Consider the following 14,295-nt stretch of genomic DNA (forward strand, 5'->3'; position numbering starts at 1 on the left):
GGTCCTTATTCAGCTATGCTGGTCTCCTGCCTTCCTTCCTGATTTCTTACATATGGGAATTTAGAGCTCTTGTGTTGAGGATTTCTTGGCTGGGCGAGGGTATGTGAGCAATCCAGCCGTTAGGTGGGAACGAAGCATAAGTTTACAAAGTGCTGAAGCGGACAAGGACACTGTGTCCTTGTATGCTGGGAAAAAGGAAGATAAGAAGAGCCTGACAAACAACTCCTGGATGCCGAAGAATGAGATAAGTAACTGCTGGACAACTCGTGAAGAAGCTTGCACAGCCAATAGAGGATAAGATAGCACCGCGTAAAACGGGGTATTGTACCAATTAGAGTATTGTATAAGGCGTGTGCACAAGCGCATAAGGTATATAACTGTGCTAAAAGTTGTAGTAAAGGGGCTTCACTTGATCACATTGGTCTGTGTGTGATGTCCCCTGTGGATCCTCTGCAACACTCTTGTGCTCCAAGAAAAATGTCCTTAAAGAGCTGCCAGGTCCCTTCTGCTCCTTTATCCCTGAGGGCAGTTTCCCAGGGGGTCCCATGCACTGATTCATTAAACAACTGGAAGTTCGCTGTCTATCACCAGCCCTGTGGAGAAGGACTTGGGGTACTGGTGGATGAAAAATTGGTCATGATCCGGCACTAAAAAAGCCAGCTGCATAAAAAGAAGCATTGCCAGCAGGTTGAGGGTGGTGATTTTCCCCCTCTACTCCACTCTCGTGAGACCCCACCTGGAGTACCGCATCCAGCTCTGGAGCCCCCAGCACAAGAAAGACATGGACCTGTTAGAGCGGGTCCAGAGGAGGGCCACGAAAATGGTCAGAGGGCTGGAACACCTCTCCTATGAAGACAGGCTGAGAGAGTTGGGGTTGTTCAGCCTGGAGAAGAGAAGGCTCTGGGGAGACCTTATTGTGGCCTTTCAATACATAAAGGGGACTATATATATTATATAAAGAGGCAGGGGGGTTGGACTAGATGATCTTTAAAGGCCCCTTCAAACCCAAACCATTCTATGATTAAGAAATTGTCCTTGATGTTCTCCAAGAGTCTCCTAGACTGCTTGCAGCTTGCTGTGCTGCTTTTCCAGCAGATGTCAGCATGGTTGAAGTCCCCCAGCAGAATCAGAGCCCTGGGAGTGTGATGCTTCCTGTAGTTGAAGAATGCTTAGTCAACATCCTCCCCTTGATCGGGCAGCCTGTAGTAAACACCAACCACGAGGTTTCCTTTGTTGGCTTGGTCTCTAATTTTCACCCATAAGCTCTCAACCTGTTCATCGCTGTCTTTCAAAGACAGCTCTGTGCAGTCAATCCATTTTATTTTTTTACATAGAGGGTAACCCCCCACCTCTCCTTCCTTGCCTGTCCTTTTACTGAGAAGAAATGGAAATCTGATATAAAAACTCTTTGAGCATAACTGCTAATTTCCTTGGTTTCCCTCCCAAGTATTTGAATTTATTTTGGAATACTAACTTTATTTCTTGTCTACAAATGTTTTCAACAGACCTGCAGCGTTTTAAACTTTAACATGAATTCTGCAGCCTTGTATTCCTTTTGCTTATTGCTATTTCCTTGTAAGGCCTGTCAAGCTGGCATTGCCTTCAACTACAATATAATAAAAATCTCTAAGAGATTTCCCTTGCTTTACAGATGGACACAGAGCAATAGATATAATTTAGCCTAACTAATATTTTCTAAATGTTGAAACAACACTTTTCTTTATTTCCAAGGCAGAAGTAAATATAAACTGAAAGCAGTCTATCCCTTTTCAAATAAACCCACTTGTAGTGGTGACTGAAAGGATTAATCACCTGTGGGACCTCATGTCTTTAAAGTTCATAATGCCAAGCCCAGAGTTCTCCATACTGTTCTGTAACTACTCTGTAATCTATGTGAAAAGCTCTGAAGTGTGGCCTCTTTTTCTTAATAGTTCCGCATAGATGTATGTTTTGGTATTATTGGTGTCTGTCAAACCAAAGTATCAAAACAACATAAGAACTTAGAACTTAACTGAACGTAGAACTTAAGCTTTACAGAGTCTGGGTATGTCATCAGTGCCCTGATCTTTCAGGTAGCCTGGGGATAGGAGCAGTTTTTTGCCTAACGGACATGCAAATACCCTTATATAACTTTTTAGGTGGGAGTAAAGTAAATGCAGTGCTATAAGACAGGTACAGATGTCACTTTCACGCAACTGTTTTTTCATGTTAAATGCTTATCTTTCATTTAATACTTTCCTAGGTCAGGAGCAGATGAATTCAGTTAGCTTGCTCGCTTCCTTCCTTCCTCAGATTCTGCTATAATATTACGTTAGCTCATGCTATAACTCAGTGCTCATTTCTACACTGTTTGTTGTATTTACTAGACATAACAGAATTTTTGCATAATGCTAGTCTTATGCATGGCATTAATCTAAAATTATAGGGGTAATTAAGGAGGCTTGTATTAGTATGTTGAAGGGTTTGTACTATCTTTTGAAGTTCCTCTCTTATTCCCAGAAAATGAGTTTGACGGAATAAAATGGGCCTTGTTTTGGTATATAATTGCCGAATGTGTGCATTGCTGTTCTCAAGTTCAGGACTGTGCAGACCGAGTCTGACTGTGTTCTGATTCTGTGCTTTTCTCCCACATAGGTAATATTTGCAGAATTGTTTCAGCTTCCATCTCCACCACATATTGAGGTTATGTACACAGCACTCCTCATTGAACTGTGCAAACTCCAGCCTGGCTCTTTACCACAAGTTGTATCCTTTTCATGCTGCTAAAGAGCCTTTTTAAAATGGAGTATTTTTTTCTTTTGTTCTGTACAAGATGGAATAGCAATAAATGTCAGCAGTAATATTCCCATATTTAGCTGTATGAAACTTTGCCAATAACACTGCTCACATGAAGGAATAACACAGCTCAACAGTCATAAGTAAAGCCTGCATTCAAATCTAAGCCTGTTCTTTAGCTTGCAGACCAGGCAAACTGAGAGACCTTGTTCCAATTGTTCCTCAGATCTTTTTGAGGAGCCCTCTTGTATCCAAGGGATGGAATAAATAACTTGCATGATTCTGAGCCCTGTTTTTACATCAGGCCCCTTGTGGCATGGTTATAGTCACATTAAAACTGTAGTAGATAGTTTAAATTAACCTGTTTGAGTTTGCACTGAAATGGACTAGGAGTATTCATAAAGTCAATAATAATCTCTCAGGTCAGAGAGTAGCTAATGGTGAGGAAGGAAGTATCAGCTCCTAGCTAATTCTGAGTGTTGCACTGGCCCCTTTTCATTGTAGTTTTAGATTGTGTCTGAGCTAGTTGCTGAGAATGGAGGACTAACAGACATACCTACTGGTAATTTCATTCCCAAATTTTTATTCTACTGCTTGAAATCACCCAGTGATTGTAACCACATAGTCTAAATTCTCACTGAGACTATCCCTAAAATTTTGGGAACCTGCTTGCACTAAGTATCAATAGGAATGCAGCAACAAAGGATCAGGGTTGGCTGGCCATGGTCTTTGGGTCAGGCCAGTGTGGACGTACTTTCTTGAGCTGTTAATGATGAGCAAAGATGGTCCGTTGATTAGGCAGCAACAGGAGCATGTGAAGCTAAAACTGTGAGATCATAAAAATGTGGTCCATAACAAGGTTGATGTCCATTCATATCATTAGTGTGCAGTTTTTGTTGTCTCATGGTAGGGATTCTGGCTTCCAGTAAAAGCAGCTAATGGTCTCACTGTAATTAATGGAAGAAACGCAGACTTGGATTAGAGAATAGATGTTACTTATTGGAGAAAACCGCATGCTTCATTATTCATTTATTCCTGTGGCCTTTTCAAAATGGGGTAAGTCATGATATAGAGACAGGGAGCTGTCAGTAGAGTTGATGAAATCATCTCTGAAAAATTGAGAGTAACTTACAGTTTCAAATGCCTCTCTGTTAACTTTAATAAGAAACTTTCAGCTTGCACAAGCCACAGAAATGCTTTACATGCGCTTGGATACAATGAATACTACATGTATAGACAGGTAAGTATATATTTTGGAGACAACAGAAAATGTTTCTCATTTTTCTTGTGCATTGGATATTGATGTATTTTTTAAAAGGATCATCTGAAATCCTTGATAAACAGTTTGGTTCTGTACAAAATGTTTTTGGGGCTCTAGACTTGAGCCATCTGAAGAGAAGGTAAAGGATGGACTGACCTTGCCTTTCTTCCCTCAGAAACTTTCCTTCAAGTCACTAGTGTGATTAGCTATACAGTGCAGCTATAAAAACTATGACAACTCTTCCACATCCATACTCCCTTCTGTTATGTACTACTTTCTCCTCCCTGTTGGCCTGAGGAAGGAAAAGGGTTGGAAGTGGGTTTATGGGAAGGTTGGCTAGCTGGAAAAGAGTAGTGATGTTTCTGTGGTTTGAGTGGTCTGCATTATGTAGAACTAAAATTACTGTGCAAAAATGTAAAAACCTGTAGACTTGCACTAATGTTTTTTTTCACTGCTTATTTTAGTAAGTCATTAGTGTCATATATGCACCAGAACAAGAGAGACTGCACATTCATCCATAAAGGCTGGCTTTTGACTCTCAATTCAGTCTTTTTGTATGAGTCAACATCGATGTCTGTTTAATGCATTAATGACTACAGATTGGAGAGTTTGGGCTTATCTTTGAGATTTTCTTATAGATATATTCTACTTGTCAGTTAGGAGGTTTGTGGGGATTTTTTTGTTTGTTTGTTGTTTTTCTTTGCAGCTCTGGTATTTAATAGAGCTTTCTTTTAAAAAAGGTTTATTAACTGGTTTTCCCACCACCTGAGTAACTTTCAGTTCCGTTGGAGCTGGGAAGATTGGTAAGTCAGTCTCTGTCTCCCATCAGAACTTAAACCTTCAAACTTATCCAGCAAATGTCACAACATAGTGGTTTTGTTAACTGTTTTCCACTAACACTTTTGACCCCTCCCCCGACACCTGTTTACTACCATTACTTGGTAGACAAGGTTGGTAACCTTTAGTCACTATAAAAACAATCCCAGTTTTCTGTAATGAATATCCAAGCAGTACTGTGTTCTGTAAACAGTGGAAACCTGACTTGCTTGTAGATTTTTGTCCTTATCGCCTCAGTCAGTTGTTTGTAAGCTTTTCAGAAGGGTTCTCCTACTTATCAGTAATTTGCCTTGACTCTCCTTCCCTTTGGCTCCCTGCATTCATATGTGTAACCTCACTCTGAGTGCCATCCTAACATGACACCCCCCACCCTCCCCCTGAATCTTAATCTTTTGGCTTCTAGTAGGAGCTCCCTGCACCCCCTCAGTGCCTAATCATAGCTTTCCCAAAGCCTTGTATTCCAGGTACCATGCCTTCTGCTTTCTCCCATCCTGTCCTGTTCCCACATATAAAGAAAGATTACTTGGGGGCTTAGTCCTCCCTACAGTCTAACTTCTGCAGCCTGCTACCAATACCTACATCCCATAGCCAACGTGCCTGGGTGTCCCTGGGAAGAGGGGTGCAGCCCTGTATGTGATGCATTACTTCAGATTTATTTATGCCCCCTGCGTTGTGCCAATTAGGAGTTGTGTGTTTGCTGTTATCAAGTTTGTTTATGTTGACTGACTAAGTGGGAGCCTCCAAATAGCTGTTTTTTCATTGCCTGCATTCCCCTTGTTGGGAACAGATGTGGATATCTCTCTACCAAGCTGCCAGTTTTCACAAAACTTTAAAGAATATAACTGTCTCTGAGACTTCTCTTTCTCTGAAATGTATTTAATATCAGCTAAGAACCCAAAAATTGTTTGGAGGGAGGAACATAGTGAAATCATACAAGCTTTGTTTCCTCAGGAAAGCAGTCTAACCAACAGAGCAAACACTGCTTTAATTTTTTGGAGAAGCCATTCAAAAAGTTACCTTACGAAGAAGGGATTCCGAAGATTGCTAATGGCCAATAAGGAAATAGTGATAGACTGGCTCCTTATCTTCAAATTGTGTACACTGTAAAACATGAAAGTCTAAAACAGTTTGCTGACTAGGGAGTAATCTGCTGGTCAGCTGCTGTGGGTGATGCCTGTTTAGCTGGTAAGCAGAAATGCAGCTCCCAGAGTACAGAAAACAGAAGCAGTTAGCAGGGCAGTCAGCGCACCAGGGAGCTCCAGACAGTGTGGGGCTGTACAGCAATGGTGGTGATGTGCCACAGGGCTCTGTCCCCAGCACTGGTTGGAAACAACACCCCTGATAAATTAAAAGCCTTGTTCCAGATGGAGCTTTAGAGGAAGAATGTCACTGTCAACGTCTGGGGCTGCAGGAATTGCCTGAAGCAGGAGGTAGCGGTGGTTTTGCTTGTGGGAGGTGTGCTCTGGTCAAAAAGCAGAGTTGCCAGGTAAAGGAGCTGTGTAAGGAGGTGAGCAGGCTGTTGTAGTATTAGGGAAGGCAAACGGATCAACAGGGTCTGCGCAGAGACCTTGCAAAGACCAGAGCCTGAGCTACATAGTGCAAGGAAGAAGGGACAGCAAGAAGCTACACTTAAACCAGTGGTGGATGGAGATAGCCAAGATGGGGGAGGCTGGAGACTTGTAACTTCTGGAGCAGGAGAAAGGCTCCTTCTCTGCCCTTAGATCTGAACTTATAGCATCAGTACAGTCCTGTAATAGCTAATGCAGAGGAACAGGCTCTGTAAAGGAGGCTTCAGAGCCAGCTGGGCATGAATTGTACATTAGCACCAGGAGGAAGCAGTGGATGATAATGGTTGGAGATCCCTTTCTGCAGGGGATGGAGGCACCCATCTGCTGACCAGACATGCTGTTATGGAAGGTTTGTTTTTTGCTAAGGGCCCATAGCCAGGATGGTTGTGGAGAGACTGTTAAGACTTGTCTGGCCCTTGGACTATTACCTCTTGCTTCTCATCCATGTGGGCACCAATAACACTGCCAGGGGGGACCTGGAATATATCGAGAGTAACTACAGAGCTCTGGGGACAAAGGTGAAGGACACGAGTGGTATTCTCAAGCCTACATGAGGAGTGGATGCATTTTGTGAGTTAACAGCTGGCTGCATGGCTGGTGTTGCAGGCAGCACTTTGGTTTTTATGACTGTGGGTCCCTCTGAGGAATAAGGATTGTTAAGGAGAGCCAGGATCTATCTGACAAGGTGAGGCAAGAGCATCTTTGCCAACAGGCTTGCCAACCTGGTGAGAATGGCTTTCAACTAGGTATGTTGGGTGATGAAGTTCATACCATGAAGTGACATGAGGGAATGGAAAATGGGGTGGAAAGTACATGGGGCGAGGTGATGGGAACAAGAAAGCACTTGGAAGGATAAAGCAGGATGAAAGGGCCCCCTTCAAGTGCCTGTGCACAAATGCACACAGCCTGGGAAACAAAGTGCTAGAGCTCTGTGCAGATGAAGAACTGCGATGAGTAGCTGAGCTGTGGTGGGAGAGTTCATATAGCCACAGTTCTGTAATGGATGGATTCAGACTCTTCAAAAAAGACAGGCAGGGAAGAAGAGGAGGGGAGTTGCCCTCTATGTGAAGGACCAGATTGAATACATAGACCTCTTCTATGGAATGGGCAACAGGCTGATTGAGAGCTTGTTGGTCAAGATGGGAGGAGAGGCCAGTGAGGGTGACATCATGGTGGGAGTTACAAACTACCTGATCGGGGTTAGAAAGTGATCAGTCATCTTTAAACAACTGGAGGAATTCTCTGGATCACAGACCCTGTTCTTTATGGAGGACTTAAACCTCCCTGACATCTGCTGGAAGGGCAACACAGAGGGATGCAAGTAGTCAAGGAGATTTTTGGAGGGTGTCAGGAATAACTTCTTGACACAGGTACTGGATGGGCCAACCAGGAGTGACACACAGCTGAATCTGCTATTCACTAACAAAGAACTGGTTGAGGATGTGATAATCAGCAGCAGCCTTGGCTGTAGTGACCATGCAATAGTGGAGCTCAAGATCCTGAGGGGAGTGAGGAAGGAGAGTAGCAGAGTACAGACCCTAGACTTCAGGAGAGCAGATGTGGTCTTATTCAGAGAACTGGTAGGGAGGATCCCATGAGAGACAGCTCTGAAGGGCAAAGGAACTCCAAAGAGCTACCGGGTCTTTAAGGACACCCTCCTCCAAGTACATGAATGGTCTATCCTGATACTCAGGAAACCAAGTAGGCCAGCTTGGCTAATCAGGGAGATCATAACTGAGGTCCAATGCAAAAGGATGTGCACAGGAGGTGGAAGCAAGGACAGTCTACAAAGGAGGAATTTAGAAACATTGCCTGGGCATGCAGGGATGGTATTAGGAAAGACAAAGCTCAACTTGAATTGAGATTTGCAAAGGACATAAAGGGCAATGAGAGCTTCTGCTGCTACATTATCAGTAAAAGAATAAACAAGAAAAATGCAGGCCTGCAGCTGAATGGGGCAGGTGATTTAGTGACAAAAGAGATAGCTAAGGTACTCAATGCCTCTTTTGCCTCAGTCTTCACAGACATGGTCTCCTGAGTCTCTGTGCTTAGAGATAGTGTTCAAGGAGGAGAAGAATTACCAGTAGTGGAAGAGGATCAAGTTGTGAATCTCTTGAGAAATCTCAACCCATACAAATTCATGGTACAAGATGGGATGCACCTGAGGGTGCTGGGAGAGCTGGCCAATTTCATTGTGAAGCTGCCCTCTATTGTCTTTGAAAGGCTGTGTAGATCAGGAGAGGTCCCTGATAATTAGAGAAAGGTAAATGTTGCACCCATTTTCAAAAAAGGCCAACAGAACAATCTGTGGAACTATAAGCCTGTCAGTCTCACTTTGGTCCCTGGGAAAATCATGGAGCAAGTCCTCTTGGAATGCATTTCTGAGCACAAGGGATAAGAAAGAAGGTGACTGGGAACCGTCAGTATGGGTTTACCAAGGGTAAATTATGCCTGACCAACCTCATTGCCTTGTATGAAAGGACTAAATTTGTGGATGAAGGGAGAGCAGTGAATGTCATCCACCTTGACTTTAGAAAAGCTTTTTATGTGGTCTCCTACAGAATCCTTGTACACAAATTGGATTGTTATGGTCTAGATGGATGAAAACCTGTCTGGTTTGTCAGGCTCAGAGGGTAGTGGTTAATGGTTTGTACTCTACCTGGAGCCTGGTTACAAGTGGAGTACTATAGGGGTCAATCCTGGGACCTGTCCTGTTTAAGATCTTTATCAATGACCTGGAGGAGACAGAATGCACCCTCATCAAGCTTGCAGACAACATTACATTTGGGGGTGCAGTTGATATGCTTGAGGATAGGACTGTCATTCAGAGGGACCTATTCAGGCTGGAGAAATGGCCTGAGAGGAACCTCCCAAAATTCTACAAGGACAAATGCAGAGTCCTGTACTTGGAATGAACTAACCCCCTGCAATGGTGCAGGTGGGGGACTGACTGGCTGGGAAGCAGCTCTGCTGAAAAGGACTTGGGGATCCTGCTGGACAATAGGCTAAACAAAAGCCAGTAGTGTGACTTGCCAGTGACAAAGGCCAAACAGTGTCCTAGGCAGTGTCAACAGGAGTGCATCCAGTAGATTGAGGGAAGTGATTATTCCCCTTTACTTGGCACTTGTTAGACCTCATCTAGAGTACTGTGTCCAGTTTTGGCCCCCCAATACAAGACAGACATTGAGAAACTGATGGGAGTTAATCAGAGGGCCACCAAGCTGGTCAGGGGGCTGCAGCACATGATCTATGAGGAGAGGTTGAGAACTGTGCTTGTTCAGCCTGGAGAAAAGAAGGCTTCAGAGGGACCTAATAGCAGCCTTCTAATACCTATGAGGAGGTTACTGAGAGGATGGGGCCAGTCTCCTTACTGAGGTGCATGACAGGAGGATGAGAGACAGTGGCCATAACTTCAAACAGGGGAGGTTCCATCTGAATATAAAGCAAAATATTTCATTGTGAGGATAAGCACTAGAGCAGGGGCCCAGAGAGGTTGTGGCATCTCCATCCTTGGAGGTTTTCAGAACTGATTGGACAAAACCCTGAGTGATCTGGTTTGAATTCATTGTCGACCATGTTATAAACGGCGGTGACAAATTATTCACTCTAAAGTAAAATCTCCGAATAGAATTTATTTGAGCAAGCGATAAACAGGCAAAACAGCGCTGGGCGGCCGGGGAGTCTCCGCTCCACCAACGGCGCGCACTTGATACGGTAACGTGTTTCAAATTTAAACAGTTAAGTGTTACATATACATGAGATTTCCCAATATGTCTATACATAGTCATGACCTATTCCCGCTTTGTATTAAAATTAGTCCCAAGAGGTCACTCCCTTAAGTTCCTCCTGACTGTGCCTGCGCAGTCCTTCTTTCTGGTGATGTCAGAGGTCGAAGAGATGAAGGCCGTATGTCTTCTTCACGGTAAACTTTTAACCGTCTCATCTTGCGCAGGCTCTGTTACTTCTTGGCATCTGTCCAAGCCACGGAACTGGCCTTGGCTGGTTTCTGGGACCAGTTCCTTATTCTTTATCAGGAACTGTCCTTGAGGAGTTATATTACTTCCCGTTTTCGGTGTGTTAGTACAATAATTGGTAATATATCAAATCCTTTCTATTAACATATCCTGTTATGCTGCATAGCTATCTAAATCATTGTTAAGCAGCATCTTATTTACTAAAACTTCTTTTATCTCCCCTCAGGGCCCAGTCTTCCTCTGCATTGTCCTCTTGATGAGCTGTTAAACTTTACAGTTTAGAGTACCTCCTTATAAGGCAATCAAGACTGGCACATCTTGCTTACTTAGCTCAATATCTAGTTTCTGCAATTGTTACTGTAGGCATTGCCTAACAGGTTATTGCAGTTAAAAGCAACTTAGTTACTAAGTTGCAGAGCTCAACATATTTTAACAGCCTACCGGTTTGATTAACAAATTGATTATACAAAGGTTATTACAACCATGCTTTGAGCAGGAAGTTGGTGTATGTAGCCTCCTGAGATTCTTTACAACCTGAATGATTTTATGAATTGTGATTATCCAGTGAATGTTCCCTACCTGTTGTATCAGACCAAACCAGATTAGAACACAAATACATTTATTAGAAATGATTGTGTGTGGTTTTTTTTGGGTTGTTTTTGTTTGTTTGTTTTTTCCTTTGTTAGGTCAGACTGTCTTACTCAGGACCTTGAGAAGCCCAAATCCAAATTTGTGAGAGAGGTTTTGGAAAAATGCATGAGGTAAGTAAGACTTCCAAACGTCTTGCTTTTGTAGTTATGTTAAATTGAAGTTTGGCCATTGCTTCTAGGTAATGATGTATTCCTTTTAATGTGGCTCTTGTATTAAGCATATGTATTTTCTCAGTTAACTTTTTTAGATAAAGTCTGTTCTGTTGTCTTGCTCAGTTTTGTTCTAGTGTATCTGTTGTAGGGCACTGCTTTTCCTAGTGGACTGGGGGACAAATAGGTGGAGCAAGTGGAGGTGACATCCTTCTAGGTACAAAGTAAGGCGGCTTTACTTTTTCTGCTTGGGGATAGGTAAAAAGAGTTGATAATAGGGCAGGCAGGGAAGGAAAAAGAGTTCAGGTAATTTGCTGGAAAACAGTGGTTATTCACAGAAATAGGGGGGTATATTATATTATATTATATTATATTATATCCCTAGTTTAAGATAAATAAGTATCTTGATTGTTCTGGGCATCTCCATTTCTCATGGACCTTAAAAAGAAGCTGCAAAAGCACAACAGCTGTTAGGGGTGGGCTAAAGGATTGTGGAAATGGGGGGGGTATATGAAGTGTGAAATTGTTGTGCTGCAAGAAGATTTCATTTTGTTTGTGGCTCCTTTTGATTTTACTGCAAATTTAGTAGAGGATTTCAGTGTTTGTAAGGTAAGAAAGATAGAAGGTAAAATGAAGCCATTTGGTTTAATCTTTTTTTATTTTTCTTCCCTCCCCATGTACTTTTAATACCAGTATTTTACCAGTTATCCCCATAGCATCTTAGTCTTGTGTCAGGATGAAATTCTAGTCTTAAGCATCTACTAGAAAGTTTTGATTAAGTTAGCTCTTGCTATCTGTCGGGAACTACCATTGCATTGAGTAAACGTTTTGATTTTTTTTTTTTTTTTTGCACAGTCCAAATTAAAAAATAGGAAAAATACTTTAAATCAGCGAGTTCAGTCAGCCCTGATGATGATATGCCCTTATAATTCTACTGCTGTGAAACTTACTTTTGTAGGCTTTCCTACCATCAGCGAATAATAGACATTGTTCCTCCAAGCTTTTCTGTCCTCAGTCCTGCAAACCCAGTGTGTATTTACAAATATGGAGATGAAAGCAATAGTAAGTATTTCAGTTACTGAAACTTCAATTCCAAGCAGATTGTTTCAAAGCAAGGGAATGTCCTAGCTTGAGTGTCAAGTCACTTAACTTCATAAAGGGGAACTCAGCTGAAATAAATATGCTTGATTTTGATCTAGTGCTATGTCTGGATCTTTCTAATTTGAACAATTTTTTAAAAAAATAAAAAAAAGTCTAGCTGTATGAGGTTAAATCATGCTGAGGGGACTGCAGTCTAGGTGCTACAGCATTGCTTTGGTTTGCCAGGAGTCTAAAAAAAAGAAAATTTCATTTATTTCCATCATTCGGGCAGAATACTGTGCAGAAATGAATGTAGCAAAAGATAATATGGGCTTGTTTTTGAATTAATGGGGCACTTAACAATAAAAGATTTTACTGAACAAATTTATTTTAATGACGCAAGCAGAGAGGCAGCAAATCATGTGAAGGATCTGTCATTATCAAAGGCAGAGATAAGTGAGGAAATGCACCTAAGTATTGTATTTTCAAGAAGCTGATGGAAATTAGAATGGAGTTTTAATTGGGGGGTTATTCCCCCCTCAACTCTGAAGGTTCTAGAAAAGGGCTTGAATTTGTGAAGAATAGGAAACCAGTTGATGAATTTTATGGAATGGTCATTTGGACAGTGGTATTGGGAGCAGCAAGTTTTGGGGGTAGCTGGGAAGTGTACATGCTTCTCTGAGAAACACACTGATGTAAAAATATTCATTCCATCCTAGACTTGAAAAGGATTATATGAACTTTCTGTTTTCATTTAGGGTCTCTTCCTGGGTATACTGTAGCACTCTGTTTAACGATTGCAATTAAAAATAAGGCCAGTAACGATGAAATCTTCAGCATTTTAAAAGATGTGCCTAATCCAAATAAGGATGATGACGATGGTAAGGACATCTGATATTAGGCATTGCAAGGTTATCATTAGTTTTGCATCTAAACCATTTTGCTGTCCTGTAGTTATGGTTTCTGCTGCTAATTGAACTGTATGCTTTCCTTTCTAATAGTTGGTTTCAGTTTAACAATAAATGGAAGTAACAAACAATTGTCAGTGTTTCTTCTGTTCTTGTCATGTACAGAGACAGGTCTGTTCTAGTTAATAGAAGCAACCTGGCCCTTGATGTGGCTTCTGCTAATTATCCACAGAGGTGGCATGAAGGATTTTTAGCGTTTTCCTTTGCCTTCAGCATTAGAGCTCATTTCATGGTGTCAGCTTTGTCCTGAAGATCCAGTGCCTTTGCCCTACTTAAGAGCTTGCTTCCTGTTGATATAGTCCCATAGCAGTTAAAGGTAGCACCCTGGCTATCTTAGCTTTCCCTAGATCTAAATGAAACTGGCATTCTCACAATAGGACTTTGCTCAAGTTCTTTCCAGCTTTGCTGTTGGTCCAGCCACACCTAATGCTCGATTTCCAAAGCCAATGTGCTCTTGGGGTCTGAAAGGAGTGTGAGCTATGGGTTTGAGGAGTGATCTTTAAAACATAGGGACAGTTTGGGTAATACTGCAATACTTGTAAGTGTTCTGTTATTCATGCACAGAGCAGCAGTGAGCCTTTTTTTGCTTGAGAGCCAGTATTGTTTTCCTTGATTTGCTATAAAGAGCACATAGTAATTGATGTTCCTTTTTTTACCCGTTGTTGCCAGCAGGTCTACAGCAGCGTCCAGGGGATTCAGAACCATTCACCTCAAGTGTCCCACATCCCCTATGCACAATTGGTGCCCCCCTTCCCCAACCATTACAAATACCCAGCCTCTGTATTATAATCATCTGCAGCTTCCTCTCTTCTCATCCATTCCCCCTTTCCCATGCTCTATGGCCTGCCTTGTCTCCAACCCAATGCAGACTTCTGCAGCATCTTCAGCTGTTATTCCCTGCTTCCTTCCATCAGTGCTGTTAGATGCCACTAGCATAGCTGTCTCTCTGCTGCTATTTCTCATTAACCTGGAACTATTTCTACATGTTTTCTCCATGACAGATGGAAGTCCCAAAATCTGCACCTTTTAGAA

General features: G+C 42.2%; 1 protein-coding gene across 2 annotated transcripts in view; it reads left to right on the forward strand.

Moving 5' to 3' along the window:
• Positions 1-14,295, forward strand: part of LOC126035457 (nuclear cap-binding protein subunit 1-like) — a 73,612-nt gene that overhangs the window by 19,252 nt on the left and 40,065 nt on the right. For both annotated transcript variants that reach the window (XM_049794066.1, XM_049794065.1), the window contains 6 exons: positions 2,635-2,745; positions 3,951-4,015; positions 4,777-4,839; positions 11,102-11,176; positions 12,174-12,277; positions 13,054-13,176. In XM_049794066.1, the coding sequence (XP_049650023.1) occupies positions 2,635-2,745; positions 3,951-4,015; positions 4,777-4,839; positions 11,102-11,176; positions 12,174-12,277; positions 13,054-13,176 (541 nt within the window). The remainder of the gene's footprint in view (positions 1-2,634; positions 2,746-3,950; positions 4,016-4,776; positions 4,840-11,101; positions 11,177-12,173; positions 12,278-13,053; positions 13,177-14,295) is intronic.

Source organism: Accipiter gentilis, chromosome W (assembly GCF_929443795.1).
Source record: "Accipiter gentilis chromosome W, bAccGen1.1, whole genome shotgun sequence".
NCBI classification, from domain to species: domain Eukaryota; kingdom Metazoa; phylum Chordata; class Aves; order Accipitriformes; family Accipitridae; genus Astur; species Astur gentilis.